Below are 24,970 nucleotides of genomic sequence, written 5' to 3' on the forward strand. Positions count from 1 at the left end.
CGTCCAAGTCAGAGGATCGATCACCCTCCTCTTGAGGGGGATCAGCACAACACTCGCCGGTGTCCATCTGACACCACCGCAGAGATCCGAGGACGTTCCTTACAGGAAGACTGTAAGTGACATTATGTACAAGACCGCATTTGCGGCATGGCAGGCGAGGTGGACCGCCTCCCCCAAGGGGCGGCACACTTTTTTTCCAGACGTATTCTGCAGGCACCAAACTAGAAGACTCCAACCTTCGCACTGGATTAGCCAGTTCCTCACCGGCCATGGCAACTTCGCCGCCAGACTCCACAATTTTGGCTTGATAGTAGATGGGCCGGGTTGTACCAGCGGGCATGACCACCAAGATGTTGAACACATCCTCTGGGATTGCCCGCTTATGGAATTCGAACGAGCGGAGCAGTTTGCCAGGGTCCGTCCTCACACGGGCCCAATTGGTCATGGAGATCTGGTAGCAACCGAGGCCAACTTTTCGGCATTTGAGAAATTTGCAGCGTCGTATGGGGAGCGGGATAGTCCCGACTCTTCTATTTCAATTCGTGACACTCAGTATGCGGGTACACAAAGCGCTTAACGTCAGCGGACAGCAGAGCCAGTCCAAAAAACAAAAATTTTCTTTCTTTACTTTCTTCTTTAAGCACTACGGTGCATGGTTGCAGCATCAGTCCCGTGCGGCTCCGTCTCGGGACGGAATGAGCACTTAAAATCACTTCTTTCAGACACGTTTAAAGCGTCATAGAAAGCGGCCGTGCATATATGACGGGTGGTGATGGGCACTTTAACGTATGTTCTATTAGTAACAATAATAATATATTCATTTACATGTTTTCTTTTTAAAGTAAACGGGTAACGTTTTAGTCATCTTTACACGATTTAGGAATTAATACCCCCGTCGCCATCACGAAACAAATTGACGTATTCACACCTCGACGTTCGGTCTCCGAGTGCCAGCGAGTCCAAAATTTCGTCGCGCCCATAGTTGAAAATTATTTGCCGTTTCACTGAAGTATCGCCTTAATGTTTTTTTTTTTTAAATTATACTTACCTCAGTTAGTGCTACAAGTTAGTAAGGTTATCTTATATCTGGGGTAGCCAGTGCGTCGATCGCGAAGGTATTTTTGGTCGATGGTGGACATAATAATAATATTGTACTATTTCTTGTTCAAACGAGTCAAAACTACTCGCTGTTCCAGCTCTTAAAATCCGCCAGTTCTTACCTCTTCTCTTACATATCATTATCAAGAAATACACTCATGCGAAGAACACAAGTGATGAGAACTTGGAAAAAATTCTACAGGAAAACATTAATAAAATAAATAATGTAAATTCCTATCCTTGCAATTTGACGAGTTTGTAGATTACACGGATATTGCACAACTATACGTTTTTATTCGATTGGTTTTTAAAGACATGTTTGGTTCAGAAGAATTATTAACAGTTTTACCAATGGATGAACGATCCAAAAGAGAAGATATATTATTTAATGCATTTAAGTCGTATATTAATCGTACTCGATTTCCTATTCATAAGCTATGAAGTTCGCTATGGTAAGAAGTCATGTTGGGTTTATTACTTTATGTAAAATTGCGGAAACAGTACCCACTTTTATCAGTTATCATTGCATTATACACCAGCAGGCATGGCTTCCAATGGGCGCTGACAGGGCTCTAGCCTGAAGGGAACCCGGCGTAGCGAGACGATCAGTTAAGTAAGAAAAACACAAGCCACAAATTTGCTCGAATAGCCTGCGGCGCTATTTTCCTCAAGGGATATTTAAATTTTAAAATACATGGCTGTGCGATGCAATTTGATGTGATACGACTATTGATGTAATTAAATGATAATTCATATTGTATAGACTTTATTTTAAGTATGTTTCCTGGCGAAGGGTTGTATCTTGGCTACTACAAAATTTCTAATATTCGATATACAGGGATATTGTGTAACTATGTCTAAATTACAGTTAATGTGTACCTACCTAATTTTTTTAGAAGTGAAAGACATAATAATATTACTTAAGTATATTGTTGTCGTTAATTCGATGTTTCTGTATCGTTATTTTTATATGCATAAAATATCTGTTTTCAAAATACATATTTGAATTATAAAAAAATGGTTTTTATTGTTCTCGCATGATGTAATTATAAGTGACATCAGTCGATCGCCATAAATAATTTTTTCAACTAGTCGTTCCTAGAAAACAAAAGTGTGGCCACCCCTGGTATATAATTTTCATAAAATATGATGTACATACTAACAAAAATCTGAATTCCGAAAAACACACATTTTATTTTTTTCTAAATTGTCAGATTATTGTTTTTGAAACGTATGTAGGTATGTATTGATTATATAAAATGAAAACATGCCTTGTGAAATTTTCAAATTCAATAGCCGGCACATTACTAGAGGCACCCAGCGGAGAAATACGAAGCTTGCAATTTGAGACAATATTAATTCTGTGTGCGAAAGGAAGAGGGCGATGAGTCGAAAATCGGTACTTTTCAGGAGAGGCAAAACAAAATTTGCGTCTTTCAGAATATTCTTAAAATTGTAATTAAACCGAAAATATTAATTTTTTTGGAAATTTTTTTTTGCACTTGTCTATTAAAATTGATATACTATGGCATAAATTTATCAGATTTTCAATAGTTATGGATTTTACTATATTTTTTTGACATATCCCTTTCTTCCTTTCGTATTTTTTAACAAAGAATATAAATTGACAAGTTATCTCTTTTGACATGTAGGTACAAAAGGTGTGATTTTAGTGACAATTTAAATTATTTTTCCCCTCCAGACGGAGCATATGGATTATTATAATGTCAATAATGTAATCTGGCATTTATTATTGCAGGTGTAAGATGTAATAGTTTAGTACTTTCATAGAATATACGTAGCTTTATTTTAATACATTTATATTTGAAACAATATGTATAAATTTGATAGATAGTTAAAAATAAAACCAAAGGACATATCATTTTATTTTAATACATTTACATGGTAAATCTTCTTCTTCTTCTTTCAACCTGTCACGACCCAGCGTTGGGGAATAAGGCAAGCACAAGATCGCGCCACTTCCCTCGATCCATCGCCAACTCTTGCACCTCCCGCCATTCCAGACCTGCAGCGCGTAGATCGCTTTTCTAGCACCGCTGCAGGGTGAGGGAGGACCGGCCACGACGACGGAACTCTTGAGACTGTGCCACAAGGGTACGAAGTGTCGCACTCTTTTGCGGCATTACATATTTGACAGCAGTTACAAATAATAACTAGGACATATGATTTTATATTATTTTTTACTTTATATTGTAAATTATAGTTACGTATTTGACACAGTTAGACATAATACCTACTACTTGTCAAGTCTTTCATGAAAAATATCCGGATTTATATATGGTACATTTATCTGGGATTGACAAGCAAAACTCATGAGTTTTTATCGATTAAATATGTAGAATACTGAGATCTTTTTTCTTCTCATTATTAATTTGCACTGGACCACTGTAACATTTAGGAGGTTCAAGGATAACATGCCTTCCTCGGCGACTAAAAGATATTGACTGGAATTGTTGCAAATCATCCAGGCTATTTTTAAAGAGGATGTTATTAGCCTCGGCACTTTTTTTAAAAAATTGAAACCACTTCACCTGCTGGATGGACCCTTCAAGAGACAGGCAAAATCTAAAAACATGTCGTTGTACATTACTTTAACTACAAAATTATTATCTTTTTTCGTACAATTTTTAAGTAGATTGTACTAGTCTCTCGGTCTCTCGAACTTTCATTAAGTAGAAGTGCTTGTGCTTTGGTCGATGTACTAAGAAATCATTTATCTATTGATAGTGAATACAAATCTCCGCAACTTAAACAATTGAATAATCCTCGAGTAGTCTTGATATTTCTCTAAAATAGCATAGTTGTTTAATACCATTAAATTTATCTTCATTATTATCTTTTGAATCAGAAAATGGCATCATGGCTTCTATTTCTTGGGCTATTTTCCACTGTTCTTCTCTCCGAGAAGCATTCATTATAATATCATAATTAGTACCCAATTCTGTACCTGCAATTTACAATCAATGTAAATAAAGATATATAAAGCATTCTTCCTCGAAATACTATTTATTACACATGTACTTAAAAAATCAATTCCTTTCACCCATTGCATGTCATTTACTACTAATGGAATATAATATTGTAATTTAAAACAATATAATAATGCTAAATTATTATCTCCTGAATCAGAAAATGGCATCGTAGCTTCTATTTCTTGGGCTACTTTCAACTGTTCTTCAGTAAGACTACTGGTCCGAGAAGCATTCAGTATATCATAATTAGTAGTCAATTTAGTAACTGCAATAACACAAACATAATCAATAGTAAACAAAGATAAATATAGGTACCTAAAATAACCTTCCTTGTAATACTATCACTTCAAAAATCAATTCATTATGACTGTACTAATGGAAGATGATAATGTAATTTGAAACTATAAAATAATGCTAATGATAATATGTGCAGCACTGTTGAGTAAATTGAAATATTCGTTGAAATTGTTGGTTTAAAGAATTATCATCACTTTAATGATTGCAATAATATCGAGGTTATGTTATGACGTTTACTTACCTGTATTATTTTGAGACATTTCCTTCGCGAGCCTCATGATTAATTCGATTCTTTCACGAGACATAGTAATAAGTATATTATTACTATCAAAAATGAACTGTAGATAGAACAATAACCAACTTTAACGTTTGACAGCCTAAAAGCGGGAACAGCAAATAGAGATGACTCGATGACGTTTAACTCGAACTGGTGTGAACAGAGCCAATGGTAGAAAGCAATACGGCGTTGTCGCGACTCAACGCTGTCTTCCTTTCGGCGTGTGACAAAAACTAAAGTTTCCCTGCGAGATGATTACATTCAACGCATTTATGCTTTCGAAATATTACGAAAAATAAATCATCGCATATTGTTAATATACAAAATTTTCTTACATAGCGGCGTTAATTCGACTGGTCCCTTTTCTGCTTTACGCATATATGCAGTAAGGTTAGTTTTGCATACTCAACTCATTTTACCAAATTTCAGACTCATCGCCCTCTTCCTTTCGCACACAGAATTAAGTGTTTATTGATAATTTACATTTTGATTAATATTTTTAATTATTTAAAAAAAAAAATTCTGTACAAACAATTAAAAAAAAGCATTGTAAAATGTGAATTCGTTAAAGGATCCCATCTTATTATTACATGAAGTATGGTTAATTTGATGTAGCATTGTGGTGTATGGTGAAGCTCGATTTGATATAAATAAAAGGGATTTCAAGTATATAGTTTTATATTTTAGAAAATCGATATTTTCTTAATATAGGTATATAGAAAAACATTAAACTTATGATTTAATCAAAAATCTTTTCAATACTTAAGAGAAAGGAAAATTTGAACAAAAAAATATTACTTAACTCCTTTTAAAACATCTATCCGGTTAGCGCCACAGAATCTACTCTCAAAGGTTGTATTCCTTCATTAATTAGTCGCTCCCTTATCACCTGTTTACTCACTCAGTATGAGACTGACAGTAGTAAGTAAATTTAGTAATAACTGCAGCTAAAAACAACCCCGCCCTAAGTAAAAATACTTTCTACATCAATAATATAACTTCTCAAGCCAAATTAAAAAAAAATGCTTATTTGACTTTTTTTCAAGTAGTGTACATACTTACCAACTTTTTCGCAAAATCTGGGAACCGGGTTGGGAATTACTGGTATAAATAGATATTCAACTAAATAACAATTTTCCACATCTCTTTTACCTTACTCTAGTTAGTAGTAGTCTTACAAAGTTTTACACTAACTGTTGCATTAATACTTCATGCAATGAATTGTGTATTATATGCATAGAAGTTTCAATATCTTAAAAAAATCAGCATAATGTGGAAAATTTCAAATAATTCTTTTGCTGCCATTTTTAATTGATTTGAATAATTGAAGGCACCCCCCGAATTTTTTATAATTTTATACATTTCAATAAATTTTAGGAATGAAGAAAAACGTTTCATCAAATATTTTTGCAGGAAAATAATATATTTTATTATTTATTGATAATAATTATATTATTAATATGGAAAACATAGACTTCTTTCTATACATCATAGAATCTTCCTTCTTCTGCGTTTATTTAATTGATTTCTCCCACTAGATGACAAGCTCGCACTACTAACATCTGCCATCTTTGTGCTGCTTATCGATGTTCTTCAAATAAGCCGGTTTCAAAACCTTACGGCACCATCTAGGAGTGAAGGATATACCTTTTCAATACATTAAAACGTTCACAGGGATCTACTTATCATTGTCCTATACTTAACTCAATATGAAAAATGTGTACGGCTTATCGTTGTTCGGGGGTGTTTTTGAGTGAATTTTTATACATGGAAAAACTTCTTTCCACTTCTACAAATGTTATTATTGCATATGTAAATGCAACTATTTCTGAAGTAGAAATATTTAAACGTCTGATCGATGGATTTTCCAAAACAGCTTTAATATTCTGCAGCGTTTGAATAGCAGTATTTTTATTTAAAACACGATTTCATTTTGTACTTATTTTTATTCCAATTGGTCCAGGAACATTTTCTTATTTTAGCATATATTTAGTATACCAGTGACTTTGTAGATGATTTTAACATTTCAATTGTGTTTACTAGTGTTATTGTGTTAATTTATTTTCTGTTTATGTGAAAATATGTGCTTAAGAAGTACAAAACATCCGCAAGGTAGACCTAGAGGCCGCTGGATTGATGAAATGATAAAGTTCTGCGGAAGTACGTGGCAACGCAATGCACAGGACCGAGAGAAGTGGAAGCAGCTTGAAGAGGCCTTCATCCAGCAGCGGATAGATTCAGGCTGATGATGATGTGCTTAAACCTAAAATATGTAATTATCCAAAAATATTTAAAAATAGGTGCTAACAAATGGGGCTTAAATATTTCAAAATTATCTAAAACAGATAGATATTTTTGATATTTTGTTGTGGGGCCCTCAAAAAAAATATTGAAATACCTAAGAATCCTAAGCCTAATTATTATTATGTGAAGTCTAAATAAAAATATGATAAGTAATAATGCTTCAATTTTGTTGCTCACTTTTCGTGTATTTTGGAAACTGTCAAAAAAAAATATGAAATGTCTAATTTCCATTTAAATTTTAATCCATTTAAATGCCGGGAGGTATGGGAATGGAGGCACCCGGCGGCCACGAATTTCTATGAAAAAATAAAACCTTAGAAACATCATTATTAAGAAACATATTAAAAGTATAAAGACTTGTATATTGGTTAAGAATATCACCATGATTACAAGAGATGGCAGTATAATGTGTACAATATATTAATTTATTTAAAACAACCGACCGGGGCTAGTGTAGTGTGTAAAGTTCAGCGTGTAAACAGGCTCATTTTCTATCTCTGGCCTTGCATGTACGGATTTGTTAAGTGCGTAAACGCGTCTGTGGCATACGTCCGGTTAAAGCTAGAGTATACACTTTGCACTATGGCTCTAGGATGAAAATGATGTAATATATTCTAATTTTTTTTTTTACATAGTAAATTATCTATTTATTTATTACTGCATATAATACATAATACAAGTGAATATCATTTGATCTAATTTTATTCGAGGTAATCGGTAAGAGCAAAAAAGTGCAAAGTTATAAAACGTATAAGTACTCTATTATCATGCCAATATGGGTAAACATTACAAATATTTATTTTAAACTGTTATGTGTATACTGTGTGTCAAAATATTAGAAAAACTCGCGCCTCGCGGGGAGGCTCTGCCCCTCAAAAGATGGTTACTTAAACCCTGACGGCTAAAATTATTTAACATGGATACATACTTTGCCTACTGATTCTTTGAATGCTGGTTGTCCAAATTCGAAAGAAAAAATGCCAATCTCTGTTACTAACGAATTATATATTTGCACTTTTTTACTGCACTGATACGCCTCTTCGACTAATTACCTTTCATTAAATTTCAAATGATATTCACTTGTATTAATATAAAATAAATGTAGTAATAAATAAATAGGTAATATATTTAATAAAATATATTACGAAGTACAAAGTTAGTAGACAACTCTACATTTATCATAAAAAATGTTCTAAAGCTGTGTTGAAGGTTGAAATATATTTTTTAAATTATTAATTGTAAGAGTACATTATTCCCAGAAGGAATATTGGAAAATCATCTTGACGAAGAGAACTTACCTTACATACCTAATAAAAACTGCTCATGCACATTATCAAGACTACAAAAATGTATTAAAGAAAAATTATAGAACAGCTTGAAATTTGTTAATACTTAATACCGCTCGCAGACTCAGTCACAGTCTCGCTACAATTGTGACATGATTTTTCATTACACCTGTGCGATTTTTCATAACGAATCCGTCCGGGAGGTCAAGGCTAAAGCATGTATCCATGTTAAAAATTCTATGTGGATACTATGAGATCAGGTTTATTCAAAGAGTTGTATATTATACTTACAGTATTTTTATAACGTCTTCTCAATTTATTGAAAAGTGTGTAAAAACTGTTAATATGGTGAAAGAATGGCTGAATTTAAAAATTATATTATAGCGCCTGTACACGTGCATGGATTTACTTGCACTTATAACTGTTTACACGTAAAAGTGCTGACTGTCTCTCCAATCTCATTTCTTCAAGCGTAAGCGAGACGCGATGTTGTCATTGTATGGTGCTATTTGACAGGTCCAGAGAGACTCGTAGATAATCGGTAAACGTCAAAATGTTCTGTGCCGTGTAGTTCATATTTCTTCCAGCAGGTTCACCACTATCGTTCTACTGCGCATGCAAGTACCAATTATTGCGTGAAAATTAGGAAGCTTCGGAACTTTTTTGATCCATACATGCAATCTTGCAACTTACACGATAATACGTGTTTACACATACATTTTCTTGTTATGGCAGCAATAATACATACTGTCAGCAGCAGATCCATGTACGTGTAAACGAGGTATTAAGGTAAATAACCATTTTCGCTCTAAGACAAAATGAAAGTCTCCACGGTATGATACTAACCTATTGACATTTTTGAAAGGATTATTTTAACTATTTACTCAAACCTTTTTGACCATATCCTAAATCCATATACACCACACTGACTGACAAAACTGCATATTTATTTGACCCAATTAGTTAAGCTCACTGATCAAGAGTGCTAAGAGAAGCTCTATATACGCTGGGTGGAAACTGAGATATTATACAACGAACTGTAGGTACGCTTTATATGAGAGCTCAAAACATTGTATAGTCTGTCAAATTGAGCCACCTTAGATGGCTGAGCTATGTACATAGGATAGATGAGTCACGCATGACAAAAAAAAATACATTCAAGGCAAATAAAGAACTGATCTATCTCATACAAGATAGTGGGATTGTGTCGAGTTAGATTTGAAGGCATTGTGAATCCAAAAACTGCACAACAACGGCTTTGGATAAACATGGATGAAGGCGGAAGCTAGAGGAGGCCAAGAGTCAGATAAATTTGTAGTATCAAGAAAAAAAATAATTTTTTAACCCATTGGAGACAATCGGTGCGCTGTCACAGGATGCAGGAAATGGTGAAATCAAACGTTTTTAATCAAATTCTGATTTTTTTAAGCTGAAATTACTTAATAATAGATGTGGCTACCATTTTATGGTACTAGTTATATAGAGTCCGATATATTTTAAAGGAATTATTTGTTTTATAAAATCTATTTTTATTTAAATTTGTCAACATAATGATCAATTCGGTAGGTAGGATGAGGTGTTTTAGAGAGTAAAAAAATAATATAATGGTTTTTCATCTCTTTAATATATTTAGCTCCAGTTTGAGTATACCTTTCTTATTACATTTTTCACTTCTAACAGACTTTTTACCTTCCGTCTTTTTGTGTAAAAAAAATACAAAAACTATATTTCACATGCTTTCTTGATTCCACTGATACACACAATTAATTTTAAATATAAATAAATGTTGGGTTGTATTATTTTTAGTAATCAGTGTGCCTTTTTAAGTGATCCTGCAAAATTTACCTATTCTCCGATGGGTTAAAGGTGCTCTTTGATGAAAAAAGGTTGACGAACACTGAAGTAGGAGTCAAATAAGGTCCATGGAAGGACATCTAGGAAGAAGGTAGAGTATATCGGTTGTGGAATACAAAACAACAGTATCGAGTAAAGAAAACGAGATATATTTTGGGTATCGAGAGTAAAAACAAATATATTGAAAGATAAATATTATGATATCAATACATTTCACAATATGAGAAATTGAATTAATACTAGGAAAAAACTATAGAATTGTGGACAAACTGACTGGATTATAACAATATTATTTAATAAGGTTCATAAGAATACGAGAGATAATATTTATAGGATTAAAAAATTATTTTCAGTTAGAGTTTAATAGAGAAAAGGTACCGGAAAACCCAGCCTCGTGAGCTACTAAACATGCATTCAGGCTTCCAATGTGCAAGACACTCTTTAGAAGACAAAACCAAAAATCAATTTTCTATTAACTACATTTAATATGGACTAGACAAATAGAATTATTACAATATTAAAATTTACGATTAATCTGTAAGATTACCGCCAAAAGTCACAAGAGAGGAAAATTTTATGAAAATTTCATTGTAGAAATACTAAGATAACTCAAAGTTGCATTGTGTAACAGTGAAGGATAACTTATTTCCGGCAAAAGAATTTACATGTCAATATTAAAACTATCTATCTACATTTTGATTGCAATCAGATTGGGATGGGTTGAATTAATTTATGGTATTTTACCTATATATTTAATAAGTGACCTTAATTACTTCAGTTTTTTTTAAGTAGATGATTATTTAAGTAATTATTTCAATATCATATAAATATTCATCATTAACCCATGCCGAAAACATGTGAGACAGATAATATATTGTGATTGATTGAACAAATGCAATTAGCAACTTTTGACAGTAACTTGACAATGTATAGGTACTAACAGTTTGAAGAAATATAATAATTATAAACTATAGGCCTTCCCAAAAACCTTACAATCAAAACTTATTAAGTAGGTATGTAAAAGAGACCTATTATGTCGAGATACAGCTAGCTATTCCACTTAGTGCGGAATATATCTCGTCCAGTCACTTTTTTTTATAACTTCATCGTAAATAATATTCACTTGTTTTACAACTTTATCATAATAATAATCATTTTTTTTGTTACTGTTAGAAGAAACCTAAAACCGCTTAAAAAAAAATTGTAAAATTTGCAAACAACTAAAAGAATACGAAAAAATCAAAAGTAATTAAAAAAACCCTACACTCCTGTAATCTACGATTTGTAAGAAAATACCTGAAATATAAGCACCATGAAATATTAAGTTAAAAATCACAGCTTTGAGATATCACACAGAAGATATTAGTTGAAGAATAAGAGAAGAATCGTGTAGTAAATTACACGTTAGTAATATGTTTGGTGATGTCTCCACTGTATTAATGATACTCATGAATTTTTACAAAACTTAATACACAATAATAATTATATAAATCCTCAACTTTCACAGCTTATTTCACATTTTTATAAGTGTGTGTATCATTTTAACACCAGCGTTTTAATATATAATTAGCTTTGATACCTACGTATTATAAGCACTAATGTGTATATCAAATTGCTGCTCTTTATTGGTTCTTAAATAACATAGTTTTATATTTTCATGAAAGAGTATAGGAAATATTCGCTAATTCTACATTTGCTCTCACTCCCATTTTCTCTCTCTAATTTAGCGTGAAGATTTCTAAAAGTTGGAATAATGTAATCAGTAGTTTTATACTAAGATACAGTTAATCGGTTTTTCAAAGCAAATCGTAATACTTAAAAGCACTGCAAACGATACCGCAACATACCACAATATGAATCCACTCATTTTAGCATTTGATAAAATATAATAGCACTATTCAAAATCACGTAAGAGAACTGACCAATACATTTCCGTCAAACCAAAGACAACATTTTTAATCGATACCAGGTGATAATATAGTCGATTGTGCAATTGCTCTGTCATGTGCGTAATGGTCATTTGTGCATTAAAATTTATGATATTATGAATACTGTGAATATAATATATCTTGTGTATCCCTATTGAACCTAAAAGTATCGATTCAAACTTTAATTTATTTGGCAAACAATCATTTCTCATTAAAAAAACCTGTTAAGATACCTGCACAAGATAATATAGATCAATACGATCTGTATTCCAGTGTAAATAGTCGGTTATTTTCTTTTTATTTAACTATCAATTAAAGTTAATGGAAGTATCTGAATCGCAGGAATTTATACTGAAATCGTCTCAACTCATACATTAAACCTATATTCAGGAAACGAATATGTACCGGATGCTTATGTTCCAGACATATTGTAATTAAAAAAAATACTAGTAAAAATAATGAATTTTATCTCATTCAATATTAATTAATACTATGAAAAAAATATTAACTAAGTGGATTATGCGATGTTGCAGTATCAATGAAATATTATAAGTGATTATAATTGATTCATAAATATATACGAGTGATATTATTGGCGCTAAATTTATCAAAATAGACAAGGTGGTTGAGCAGACAGGTAAGTCCATGTCTTCCGCATACTTGACTACTGATTAAAAATATTAGTGGAATATTATCCTCAGAACACTTGAGTTAAATGACACAATAGTTGATCATGTGGGAAATGTAAATGGAGATTAAACCAGACTTGTAATCTATATTCTAGCCATATTATAATGAGTCAATTAAATATATGCAATTATTATATCTATCTAGTCTCGCAGCAATGTGAAAATAAATTACAGTAGAACCTCGTTAATCTGAAATCGATAAAATTTAAATTACGTATGTACGAATTTATTGTGAAAAAATATAATGAAATGCATAAATTCATGAATAATAATGTATTATTTTTTAATCTGCATTGTACTGTGTGTTTTAAACAGATTTTGAACCATAAGAATTTTCTATGAAGATAATAATTTTGTTTGGTTTTAGATGAGCGAAAAATTTGAATTGAATTAAAATTCGAATAATGGATATTTGAATCAACGAGATTGTACTGTAGAAGGTTATCGCATAAAATAATACTACTGAAACATTCATTGAGTACAAGTAAATACATTTTCAATAATGCACAGTCAAGTTTGGTCAATAGAAACCAATTCTTGACACATTACGAAAGTGAAACATGGAAAAAATTATTGGTACTACCAAAACTGGTGACTGAAAATTATGCTACATAACAAATGGGATTTTTATTTCAATACAAAAGAAGTTTTAAAAAATCATGCTTTCTTGGGTTCAAATATTTTTCAAATGCAAAATTACAAATTAAAATAATTATTATACTGTGTACACTCAATGTTTTCTTATAAATCAAATTAAACACATGAAGATTGGTGGAATTTTTATAACATTGTTATAAATTAAGTATTTTATTACATTGAAAACTTTTAACATTTCAAAAAAGAATAATAAAGCAATTATGGTAGAGTAACATTAACTGTCCATGTGTTAAATAAATAAATAATAATGTTTGTATTTTATATGACACATCATTTTTTAATCACAGAATAAACAGAAAAAACACTTACTGATGACAATGAACTCCCCATTATGTTTATTTAGAAAACGGTGTTATATGCAAATATTGACAGTTTCTGTTTGCTCCACTCATAATGCAATAAAATGAGCAAAATTTCAGTACTTGTATAAAAGCAAGTATTCTACCTTCTATCAATACAAAAGATGACAAAGATAAGTTTCCTTATGCAATATCCAAATTTTAATGACATTACAAAAATATTTAGTTATTGGTGTTATTTGTATATTTACTCAATGGCAGGATTTGATAAATTGAATACTAAATTTAATAACAATTAATTACTGATAATATTTATTTATTCCCGCTTGATAGTGGCAGTTATGCTTTTATACAAAGTACCCACGGAATTCATTATATTTCCTTTTGGCGGTATATTTCTTAATAATCTATAAATATTATTGAAATCGTTTGTATTTCATCATAAGTTAGTTATATTGATATGAGATTACATTGATACAACAATTGTAACAATTAATGGTTTTATTTATTTTGTCAAAAAACGAGACGCGTAGAAATGAAGATAATATTTGTCAAACATAATTAAATTTATCAATTAGCGAATTTTAGCACAGAAAAAGAAGTTTTCATAGAATAAAAGACAATCAGAACGAAAGATTACTTTTTTAAGAAATCATGATAGGTACCTTTAACTGTAAATAGCTTTAAATTGGACACAACATTATACAATATCAAACACGGATTTTCGGTGACACAAATTCAATAGACAATTTTAATTATTTTTATTTTAAAACAATACAAAGGACACAATGTTTTATATATTATCAGAAAATGTGGATACTAATATTAGCAATAATAATAACTATTTAAAACATTTACACAGCATAGGAAATAAATAAATATGACAAATTCTTAATAACTATTACACAATAAATCTGAAAGTTACCAAAATATAATCAAAACAATTAAAAAATATGTATTAACACACACAAAGGTATACAGTAATAATTAAGCTGTCTTGAAGATCTTTAACCCCTTGATTTCCGGTGATATATAAACAAGAAAAAAAATACTGCTGATTTTAATTAATAAAATTATTATTGTAATAATTTGTAAACTTGCAGAAAAAATGTTTTCGATATCATGTAAATTAGCAATTCTAAATATATTTTTTTATTAATATTATTTCAAAAACTCAGGTTTAGGTAAACAATTTTACGAAAAAGTAATTTTGGTATCCAAAGGGTTTTTATATTACATACTGAATAATATAAATATCACCATACCATAGAAGATTTCAATTATGTGAAGATACAATTGAACAGCAATGTTATTTTGTGCGGATATTTTTTAACAATAAATTATAAATATTGTGATGTAATAAATTATAAATACAGTGATATTTGTGCTATTGGTACATATTGAACAATCAATATTAATTATTATAGGATAACTTTGTTGACACAAACAGCAAAAATAAATCTAAATACATTTCAAGTGATGTTATATTTTTTAATGTTGGATAATAACAATAACCTAGCGCAAACAATAATTTATTAAGTAGATATTAGAAGTAACGCAAATCTTACTAAAGATTATAATTTATTGTACATCTTTAAATATTCATTAAAAATGATTATTATTTTTGTGAAATTAACCATATTTAAAATGGGAATTTAAAAAAATTGGGTGCCATTTAAATTTATGCACTAATATTATAATATATTGATAACAAAGCAAAAGCATATTAAGGAGGGCCACATAAAAATAAGTACATAATTAAGTAGATGTCGATCAGAAAATTAAAAAAAAAAAACATGACATGTTCATGATGCTTGCATAGTGACAAATTTCACTTCTATTTGTATGCATAGTGTAGGTGGTATATTAAAGATAATGAAAAAATATCTCTCAGTAATAAATTCCAAGTTGAATCTTACTATATTTCGTATAAATAAATTGCCTATTTTTCAAAAACTTAATTAAAAAAATCTCTTGATAATTTTTTTTTTCTATAGATCCACCAGTATAAGTTGTCCGCTGAGTAAGGGCGCCATATGCTAACATTTGACATATCATTCAATACTTTTTATACTGCGAACACCTGACGATATGTAAAACTTTCAGCTTTGACATTATTACTTGATTTCTTTTTAGTGGAATTTGTACCACACATGTGATGTTTTTGAATAATTTGAATTTAGGCATATTTATTAATGTAAGTGTTTTAAGAAATAATATTTGGGTCAATATTGTGATGTGAATATTCTTGACAAATTTGATAACATGCAGGTCAAATTATTACAAAGTTAGCTGATTTTGAAACTAAGCGCTTCAGTGTCCTGTCTAAAAAAAATATTGAAAAGCAACCGGCCACGACTGGAATTAGTAGCTAAATGAATGTGTGAGGGTATTAGAGCAAAATGATATTAATTATCGAGGTAGGAAAGAGCACATAGATGTTTTAACGTTATATAAATTAAAGTCAGCCTCTACAAAATTATCTCATAATAAAAAGCCTCCACAAAGCATGCGTAAAAATAAATTCTTACTTTAAATTACTTTATTAAACCATAGAACTTAAAAACATATAGAAAAACAAAATTAATTGGAACTGTCTACTTAAGTAAAATAATATCAAAGACCCAATCAGATCTCCAACTAAAAATTAATGGGATTTTCAAAAAAATGTCTTGTGCATAATAATATATTTTTGGAATAAAGATATCAAAACATATTACGAATGTATACGCATTGAAAATATGTGTTACTAATGTTGTAATTATTTAGGGAATAGTTATTAGAATAATAATACAATAATTGGAAGTTTAGATTTTGTCGATAGAAATTAATACACCCTCGCTTCGAGAAAATGAGAAAATTTAAGAAATTTATCGAGAATTATAATTGTGCTCAGTGTAGAAACAATTGAAGTAAATATTAATCAAAAACAAGTCCCAATACAGAGAATGACATGACATATGGAAGACATGAATGTCTATACAATTAAATACCTCAACGTTACGAGGTGACACCTTCGAAGAAAACATGATTTTTATAGTAGAGAAAAAGATTTGAAGGAAGATTATTTCTATAAAATTAGTCTTAGTAATATGATATACGATTATTATTACATAACAGCAATATTGACATAAGAGTTGTATAAGATATTCTTAGAGACTAATTTCTTTTTCAAGAATTAAGTGATAATAATAATAGAAGAATGGTTATAATGAAGCATAGACTTGCATAGTGTAATCTAAAATATCTATAAAATATTTTAAGTATAATATATTTACACAATTTGACGATTCTTATGAATAAGCCTGAATACGCTTCACCATTGAAATATAAATTAATTTTGACATCTTAGAAGCATTTAATTTCTATATAAGACTGACATAACAGTCCGTAATTGTGTATTTTAACATCAATGTTGTATTTGACTGTTTAGCTATAATTTGAAGATGATATAATTAGGGATGTTTCAACTATTAATTCCAGCGATTTACCTTTGTAACATGATCTGATAGAAATTGATGGAAACTAATTGAATAATAACACTTTCTTGCACTTCTTACGGAGATTTTATTTTGTACGATGACCACCGGTTATGTCAGTCTTCCAAGACGTTTACAATAATTAATGAAAATTGAAAATGTCTTAAAATACAAAAGCAGACTTAACATAGAACAAAATCATTGGAAAATGTATGAATTTTTTTTGTATGTATTTAATTATAATGGTTTTTCACCTAGAATCAACAGAATACAAAAATAATTGTAATTTATACTAAAATAAAGTGGAAATATAATTATATATACAATGAGTGTTGTGAGAATTTATTACTTGAAGTCGGAAGGCTGAACAAGGCTTGCATGTAATGTATTTTAGAAGAAGCTAAACAGAGTTTTCATATAAATTAACCAAGCACCAAAAAGGGAACAATGATTTTATGAATTTAAATAAATTGTTTCAGCAAAGGAGGATAAAAAAATATTATATTATTAGACATCAAACTTTATGTGGATATTTAATAATATAAAACACTTATCAAATAAGTATATGAAGTGCTTATGTAAATCAATGATCGACTATAATTTCCCTCCGAGAAATCTTATAATATGGTTTTGATAAAATACCATAAGGTAAAATTATTGATATCAATGCAAGACTTTTCTTTTTAGATATACTGGTAAAAAGTCAAGTTAAATTTAATCTACTAACAATGCTTACGTTACACCGAAGAAAACATTCAAAAAACTAAATCATGGTATCGTGTCGGAGACAAAATACATCAAAATATATAACCCAATCAGTCGAGAGAAACAATGACTATATCTAACCAATCACAACGACTCATTTACTATTATAGTATCAGATTGATAGTTGAAGTAAAGTTACAATAACAACTTTAGACAATATCGAACACCAATGACTTATTGATTTTAAACGAGTGGAACCAACATTGAACATCGATAATGAAAATTGGATATTGAATATGAGCAAGTAAGATATTATATTGTGGAACACAAATACAATTATTATGTAGTGGGTATTACTCAAATGTTACATAAAAATAAGTCATCGACTGACTGTCACACTGAAATATATTAGGATACATAAATATTATATTTAATGTCACCGTGCATCACTCATTCAACAAATCTTTTTATTGGAATTAGATCAATCCAATAAATATATTATAACTACTCTAATAAGTCTCTTATCAAACCTCTTTACAATTTATATTGAGACCATTCAAATTGTGTTTAAACATTAAAACTAAAATGAATGCAACTCGCCTAATAGAACATATCATTTTTTTTTTTTAAGTATGCACCAGATTTTACTTTCGCTTGATGTTAATGATTAAGGCTTTTGAATAACGCTTGATGAATGTAATAATTTAAAAAATATATTAATTTAGCATTACTGTAATATTATATTTTGATTATGTTCTTTTTCTCAAGATCAGGTATCTTTGAAGAAAAAAAAATTGACAAAAAAAAATCAAACAAGTAGGATGTAGGCAATCTTTTAATTTTTATTTCATTCGTAATAACAATTATTATTGAAGTTTTTTATTTTATTTTCATGAATAAGACATGGTTATTGTTTTTTGCTTGTATTTACTGCTTATAATAGATAATGAACTAGCAGGGTGATGAAAAAAATATGCTGTGAAGAATAATAAAAATGAAATTGCTCCGCTCCTACTTGAAGATTGACATTGAAAAATATTTTAGAATAATTTTAATTATTATCATTTTACATTTAATTTGTCCTTAAAATATTCAATAATTCCAAAAACACTGATTGACTAATATTGCGATCATTTAGAATCTGCAAATTGCAATTTTATTTTTTTAAGAACATTCAATGCATTCACAACACGGCTAACAATATTCATACAAACACATTCGTGGACAAATCCATAATAGTTTATCTTTACAATTTTCATCGCTTTGTGAACACCACATCGTAACATGGATAATAATAGACTTTAAAGTGAAGTCTAACAATAATTATTAAGAACAACCTCAAAAGGATTGAATAAAAAAAATATTGTGCATGATAATACACGCAACAGATGATTAATTATTCTCATAGCCAATTTTGTTTAAGAAAACAAAATAAAATCTTAGTCCACGAACGTTTTCAAAAATAATATTATCTTTCCTTTCAAAACACTTTATTACTATGTATGAACAAGTTGCATTTTTTTCAACATAATCTTATTTTAAAAATAAAATTATAATAATTAGCAGAAAATTAATCTACCGACCAAAGTAAGAAAGTTTTTAAGTAATGTAGCATTTTTAACAATTCTGATACATTCTGTGGGAACTTTTTTTTTATATCTATTTTTACTTGTATTTAATTTTTCCCTTCGATTCCAGCCCACTACAATGGGAAAATATGGTTACTACCATACATAAACCAAACCAATTTAAATGATGTTGTTTTTTAATATTAATCATGTTTAAAGATTTAACATACCTACTTACTTAATTAATTGTGAAAAAAAAGGATTGTTTGGATAATCATTTTAAAACTAGATGCAACTTGTTCATAAAATATTAATATTATACAACATTACAATATTCATTATCCATAATGAGTTACCAAGCTACAGTGAATATGTAATTAAAATAACATAAATTCAATTGGCTGAGCTAAGCCAGAAGAGTCAAATAAGCCTAAGTATAATGCCATATAGGATATAAGATGATGTGAACGTGAATATTGAACGACTTATTTAAACATATAATATTTAGAATTTCTTTGATATTTTAATATCTTGTACGAAATTTTTATTAAAATTTTTTTTTTCAAAATGAACGAATAATATTGCTAAGAAAACACTCAAAACACTGAAAAGCCGATTGTTTATAATACAATATTCTACAAAAAAAAACTATAAAAATTTAAAACATTAATCATTCAATATTAATAATTAAAACATTGTCCATAGTATTAAAATTGAAAAATAATATCCATGGGAATTGTTTTTATTTTTAATGTACAATAATAGTTAAGAATTAAATAAAATTAATAAGCATGGACACGCATTGTCCACTTAGTCAATCAGAACTAGGACCACAACAGCATAGCAGAATTATCTTAAGAACTTCAATTATTAAGAAAAGAAGCAATAATTAATAATTACTTCATTTTGACTTGAAGAATAGTTATTACATAATAAAGTGGTCTAATATAGGAAAGTAAAGAGCCTCTGATTATGTATAAAATGGATTGTTGAGATGTGACATTGCGTAGGTGTTAAATATGTCTTGCTGGATTACTGGGCCTGGGGGTCACATTGCAAAAGCCGCACGATGGATGGATCGCTCTTGGCCCCCTCGATGAACTCGTCCAGCGAGAGTTTCCCATCTTTGTTGCGGTCCATCTGACGGAAAATTTTGTCCGTACGCTTCTCAGGTGTCGATTCATCTTCCGGCATTTTCATTACCGAGCCGACCATCTTGTAAATAGCCTGGAACAAGGGTTGAAAATATTATTACTCAGTCCCAGATTGATTTTGGCACAGCGAGATTCAATATTAAAAATTTCATAATCCTCTGGGAAGTAACTTAAAATTTGATGTTAATTCATCTCTCAGTTTTAAGTTATTGTCTTCAAGAAGTCTTAAGTTGATAGAAAGCTCAAAATATTTTATATATATCGGTACTGCGATGGCAGACTTTATAAGTTATAACTTTAAGGTTAAGGTTATAACTGCATTTTTTTTTTCACTTTTTAAGTTTTCTTCCATAATATGTTCCAAATTGTACCTACAATCTTTGATGTTCAAAAATATTAGAGATGCAACTTTATTGATCACAAAATAGTATTAAAACATATCTGCATGTGACCAAATGTGAAAATAAATTGATATGGCAAAAAGATATCTCTGCTTAAAATGCAAAATAAAAGAAATGATAAAAGATTTGTGTTGGGATGCTAATTCTGCTTATTTTGATATAAAATACTTCAAAATATCTGATAAACTAATTGTCAGACTGATTTCAAAACTTTGTTTTTGCTCTCCTGTAAAATTATATAAACAGCAGCTATAACCGTTTGCCATCACAATACTGATATATACCAGTACGTAGAATGTATGTCGTATTTATCCAATTTAAGTGGGTGGTAGAGTTTGCAAAATGACTGTAAAATCTGGGTTGAAGATCATCCATGATCGTGACCGAAATCGATACAAAATAATGAACAACTTGTAATTCACCTGTCATTTCAACATAAATGTTGCCATCTTTAAACATTTCAATATTGATAGTAATAATAACAATCATAAAATAACTTACAGTAACAATCTCAAGCATTTCCTGGCGAGATATGTAACCGTTGCCGTCTAGGTCATACATAGAAAAGGCCCACTTCAATTTCTGCTCTAGTTTACCGCGAGAAGTGACACTCAGGGCGCAAAGAAATTCTCTGAAGTCTATGGTTCCATCTCCATTAGCATCAAATGTCCTAAACACATGTTCTGCAAACTAAAAGAAAACACAAAACCCATTTCAAATCCAAAAATCACGAGCAAACTTTCATTTTCATATTGTGCCAACATTTTATCAAATAATGGTATCTACAATAGTACAAATTTTAATATATGCCAATATGAAATATTCTTTGTACACCAGGTGAGTGCCAAAAGGGCCTTCCAACCCTACTCATCCCAAGATTTATTTAAAGATTTTTCTGAAGCTGTTTCAAATTTTCATTAAAAAGATATCTACATTTTTAAATCTTATGTATAACAATTAAATAGAAATTTGTACATTATTCACTCCTCTGATAAGTTTAACGGATTAAGAATCTTATACACCATGTACATTAAGTTTATTAAAAAGAACAAACATTTTAATTGGCTGTTAACTATTTGCTCAAATAGTTTGGTTTGATGACCTGGATTTGTATATATATATATAGAAAATGATTTCAAAGTATATGAACTTTATAGAATCTATGACCTCCATTCGGAAGCGTATAGCACTAACCTCTGTTCCACAGTGAGTGTGGATATACAATTACTCTTACAAACTCTAAGCTAGTTTTCTGTGACATCAATCAGTCTATGGCGAACATACAGAGATAATATAGAAAGTAATCATAATAATACATTTGAGGGCTTACGATATTACACTCGCTTACCTTACTGGCGTCGCCATATGGAAAGAAATTACCATATATTTTTTTGAACTCTTCAACTGACAGATGTCCACTTGGACAATCCTTCAAAAATCCTTTGTACCACTCTTGAATCTCAGCATCTATAAATTTAACCGTTTTTAATCATACTTCTGTATTGTCAATTAAAACAATATTGCGAGAATATTTCAAATTTAATATAGTCCAACCAAAACGGAGACCAGCACATCATTAAAGGCCGGTTCGGATTAGTCGAGTAGCGAGTAATTTAGTAACTAAACATGTATGAACAAACAAATTTGGTTAAGTAATTTAGTAAAATCATTTAGTCGCGTCAATCCATTTTGTTCTAATTTTTCAGTCGAGTAGCACCCTTACCACCTTTCACTAAATACCAAATAAGTGGAACAGTGCTCAATTCATTTTGACACGTTACTCACTAATGTACTGTGTTCTGACACTTTTCAGTTACTAAATCATTTGCCACTCGACTAATCCGAACCGGCCTGAAGATTTTATTTCTCCGTATATTAAAACAGAAAAGGTTTCCATAGATATTTTAACAGTTTATTGTAAAATTTTGTCAGAGATTGAGTCATTTCTTTTTATTAATTGTTTATTTAGTTATAATAAATTGTAACATTATCTTCACAAAGAAAATTTTAAGATCAACAGTTTTTTTACAAAAACCTCCGCTGTTTTAAAATATAAGCAATTATAATTTTTAAGATGTAACATTAATTTATGCAGTTTAGAACTTTCGCAATAACTTCGTTTTACGTCTTTTACAACATAATAGGGATGTTCGATTCTTACAAGACATCGATCATTGGAATCAATTCGATTCAACTAATAAAAATCGATTCTACAAAAAGCCTAAAGCAATTTATTGATTTTTCAAAACATTGATTTTTAACAAAGCGATAAAGGACATTTTTCATTTAAAATCCTCAGTTATTTCATCACAAAATATTCGTAAAAATTTCGAATTCCAATTTGTATTTTATTTATTAAATCATTTTGTTTTTAATTGGCACTATGTTCCTACGTGGATTTGGCCGCCTCACAAAGAAGTTTTTGTTTAATGAGAAATGGATGTTACTCTGGATCCAAGCACACTTTGAAAAAATAATACATGATTTTGCCAGACCCGGGATTCGAACCTAAGACCACGAGATTATTAGCTGACACATCACCGCTCGGACATCATGGGCGTTGATCAAATCGTTATATCTGTCCATGAAATAACACATTCATAAACCCTATACTGCCCAGTCAAACCACTAAAAAGGCCATTTTCAAAGGAATTTAAATACCTATTATTATGACTAGTCTCTTACTTATTAAGGAAAATTAATTAACCGGTTCTATGCCTTCAGCGAGTTATCTCGCTCTATGAGGCCGTGATCAACAGGCCGCACACACAAATTTCGCGAGTTATCTCGTCTGACTTTAAACTCAAATTACTAGCCACTGTTGATTGATTTGCATAATTTAAAAAATTAAACACACAGTGACATCTGTTTGAATAATTATGTAATAATAAGCTACAAATTATTGGTATTACAGCGATTGTAGTAAGAACTTCGCTCTACATTCAACGTGTGTCGTTAAAATCTGCGGCCTGTCAGATACTGCCGTAGTAATATTGTGAGGCAGAGAAAAGGTTAAATCATTATATAAAGAATGAATTCAAAATTAGAATACCTACTAGTTCCCTCGAAATCAACACCCCCCCCCCCCCCCCCGCACGACACTCGGTCTTAATCGAGCGTATCATGAGGAATCAAAATCAAAAAATCAATTTAGTAAAGAATCAATTTTAATCGCACATCCCTACAACATAATAGATGATGAAACACAGCAATCGCCTAGCAAACTCAAGGAATATTCTATTAGTATGAACAACATACTATTTGCAAATGACCTATATGAAATTAAGGTTACCATATGCTCCAGTGAAAGAATGGGTATGGTAACAAAAAAATGAAGGAAACATTTATCGTATTTTGAAAAAATAAACTGAAGCCTGTTCAATGAAAAAACTCATTTATATGTAATTTAAATTGTTAATTTGGACATAATAGTATTAATAGTGCTTTTAAATATATGAAAAGTGTAAAACTTTACTGCTGACATAAATGAGATTTTTTAATGTGTTTGCCATTATTTGTGCACACAAGAAACATGAAACGAAACGATGTTAAAAATCTTGAGCACCTATCATAAAATGAAAAAATTATGAATTAAATTTTTGAGGATTTCCATCCAACAATTTATCATGTTGGAAAATTTATCAATAGAAATCAATGACATTAATATGGACGAAGCATCTAGAAAATAAAATGACACTCACTTTGTGTCGGGTCTGCCGGATGGCGAAATTCATATTTTAATATCGGTATCCTACGCTCAAATGAACATTCTGCTTGCAAGCGGTCTGGCGACACCGCTGGGTCTGCCCATACAAAATTTCTGACTGTCAGGTTTCGACTCTACCGTTATTATTGTGTTACAAAATGCCAATGTGCCTAGTTAAAAATTGTAAAAAAAATCTACTAAACACTCCAAGAAAGATGGGATATCACTTTTCATGTGTTAGTATTATTTATTATTTATAAAATGCCATTTTAAGA

General features: G+C 30.2%; 1 protein-coding gene across 1 annotated transcript in view; it reads right to left on the reverse strand.

Moving 5' to 3' along the window:
- Positions 1 to 19,533: 19,533 nt before the first annotated feature.
- Positions 19,534 to 24,970, reverse strand: part of Nca (neurocalcin homolog) — a 299,269-nt gene continuing 293,832 nt past the window's right edge. Inside the window, exons 3-5 of the mRNA XM_085941912.1 lie at positions 22,338 to 22,456; positions 21,491 to 21,679; positions 19,534 to 20,661 (exon numbers count right to left, since the gene is read on the reverse strand). Of these exons, the coding sequence (XP_085798038.1) occupies positions 20,467 to 20,661; positions 21,491 to 21,679; positions 22,338 to 22,456 (503 nt within the window). The 3' untranslated portion in view covers positions 19,534 to 20,466. The remainder of the gene's footprint in view (positions 20,662 to 21,490; positions 21,680 to 22,337; positions 22,457 to 24,970) is intronic.

Source organism: Rhyacophila brunnea, unplaced genomic scaffold, assembly GCF_057557595.1.
Source record: "Rhyacophila brunnea isolate RB1 unplaced genomic scaffold, BYU_Rbru_1.0 scaffold_1, whole genome shotgun sequence".
Classification (NCBI taxonomy): Eukaryota; Metazoa; Arthropoda; class Insecta; order Trichoptera; family Rhyacophilidae; genus Rhyacophila; species Rhyacophila brunnea.